At 34.7% G+C, this 2,409-nt stretch overlaps 1 protein-coding gene across 1 annotated transcript; it reads right to left on the reverse strand.

Annotated features, from left to right (window-relative positions):
* Nucleotides 1-145: 145 nt before the first annotated feature.
* Nucleotides 146-1,323, reverse strand: LOC110098247 (zinc finger AN1 domain-containing stress-associated protein 15-like). Its single transcript, XM_028691652.1, has one exon. The coding sequence runs from the start codon at nt 812-814 to the stop codon at nt 365-367; it is 450 nt and encodes a 149-aa protein (XP_028547485.1). The 5' UTR covers nt 815-1,323; the 3' UTR covers nt 146-364.
* Between the last annotated feature and the right edge of the window lie 1,086 nt (nt 1,324-2,409).

Consider the following 2,409-nt stretch of genomic DNA (forward strand, 5'->3'; position numbering starts at 1 on the left):
AGCTTTAAGATGCTTGAGTTTAATCCTCTCAAGATTTCTATAGTAGTAAGCCCTCCTTAGTTCTAGTTTGATTTCATCTGGGTGCTGCCCAAGCCGAGCAATATCTAAAATTTAGGCTATTTCTACATGAAACAACCACACCTTATTTGCAGAAAATATTGACTTCGTAATGGCGCAATTATCTAAATCATCTACAAAGCACAATCAAACAGCCCCTAAGAGCTAACAGACCATTCAAACCACATGAACGTACAGGATTTCGAAGATAACTATGCAGGAACAAACTATTACCGCTAGCTATTGACAGATTCATAAAAGCCCAAATCAGTGAAGAACAAGAAAACGAAGTCAATAGACAGATACCTTAGATCTTGATGATCTTAGCAGCTCTTATGAGGGGGTTGGCCTTCGAGATCTCCTCCCTCCCTGCAGCCTTGTAATCAAAAGAACAATCATGCGTGTCAGAATATCGATGGCGCGAGCAAAATAGGTCGCCGCACCGGCACCGGAAACCAGAGAGGGTGATCCTTTTTCGGCAAGTCGAGCACCGGTTACCAAATTGAGCTGGAGGCTGAGATTGTCCCTCTGGCTTTGGCAGGGAAGCTACCTTGATGGCAGTAGCTTCTGAAGTTTCCAGCCTCTCAGACCTTTGAACTTGAACAACATCAAGGGGTTCCAATAATAAACAAGATGGAGATTGTTGTGGTATTGTTTGCGACGAAGCTGATGAGAGAGAAGTGCTTGATGGCTGAGGGGAAGAGGAGTTAAGGATCTCCGCCTCGTCTTTGCCTAGGTTGCAGCTTTCCGGTGCCATTTGATTATTTAGTAAAGGGCTACTTGAAACCCAGAAGATCTGACCATAGAAGTAAACAAGCTGAAGAAGCTGGATTCAACCCAGGAGAAAGATAATAAAGCAGAAATTAAGAAGGGATGGTAGCTCCAGCAGCCCACGTTGAAGCGATATTAAAAGAGATGAAAAGTAACAAAGGGGAAGGCTTACCGATTGGAAGATTAGGGTTCTTCCAAACAGAAATTTGTTGAAAAAACAAAAGAAGTTAAAACCTTGAGCTGTGGAGCTAGAAGATGGTAGCTTTTTCAAATCTGACCTCCCTAAGTCAAAAATTTATTTGATTCATGGGATAAATCCTAAACTTCAAAGCAAAGTAGCCCGATTTCTCGACCAAGTTGAACAATCCTACAGATCGATCAACCCGTCCGATAGTAGAAATCGAGGCAAAGATCATAAGAAACTGTGAATATATAGAAGCAGCAAAGAAAAGGGAAAGGTGGAAACTTTAGAATTTGGATTGGTTGCCAACAAAAATAAAAAAAAAGATTGTGAAAACGATTAATTGTTTATTGTTAAAGCTCGTTCACAGCCACCGATTAATAATTGTAGGGATGACGATTATTCTTTCATTATCTATAGCTTATCCAATTCCCCTGAATATTCAATTATTTGCTCGAATATTAGTATTGAATTTGATATTTAAATCATTATATTAACTAATCCGCAAGGATTTATTTTTAATTTTTGGGTATCCCAAAACCGAATCTAATCAAATATTGACTGTTTTTGTTATTATTTTTTAAAATTTTACTGTGATTTGACAAAAAACAAACAATGTTGGATTTACGTTTGATATGTATGAATATGTTTTTTTTATATTTTAAGTTGCATATGCATAGAGAGAGAAAGAAAGAGAGAGAGAGAGAATATGATTATTATTTTAATTTTTTTAATGTATTTTATTGGTAGCAAAGGGGTATTCGAAAACCGGCAGCAAGTGGGCACTGATGATAAATTTAATTTAGACAGCCAGTAAGGTTTTGCTATATGGTTTTGAAACTTTAAAGACTGGTACCGTGAATTAAATATAGATGAATACGTCTGGTCGTCATGAATTGTGGTGGCATCTCTCTTTACTTGTCGCGATGTTTGTTTGAAAACCTTTTTTTTTTTCTAATTCGATAAATGCAATTTTAAATTATATTTAATGGCTCCTTTGCTTGCTAATAGAAAGAATATATATTTTTAGAAAGAAAAAATTTTGTTTTGCTCATTTCAAGGTTTTCTTTGATTATTTTCGTGATTAAAACTTAAAAATAATAATTAGTAAATATAATTTTTTTAATGTTCATCTTTTAAAAAAAAATAGTGGAATAAATAAAACAAAAACTGATCAAATAAAATAAAATTAAATTCAGAAGAATTATTTTAAAAAGATTATTTTTTTGTAAGGCATCAATTTCAGCACTGTTACCACTAGGGCTGCAAGCGAACCAAACGTTCGACGAGCTACTCGTTGTTCGGTTCGATTAGAGCTTGTTAATTATTGTTAAATAATAAAATTTAAAGTAAATAAATATTATAAATATGTTTGTTCATATATATGTTTATGAACATGT

This window comes from Dendrobium catenatum, unplaced genomic scaffold (genome assembly GCF_001605985.2).
Source record: "Dendrobium catenatum unplaced genomic scaffold, ASM160598v2 original_scaffold_38583, whole genome shotgun sequence".
Classification (NCBI taxonomy): Eukaryota; Viridiplantae; Streptophyta; class Magnoliopsida; order Asparagales; family Orchidaceae; genus Dendrobium; species Dendrobium catenatum.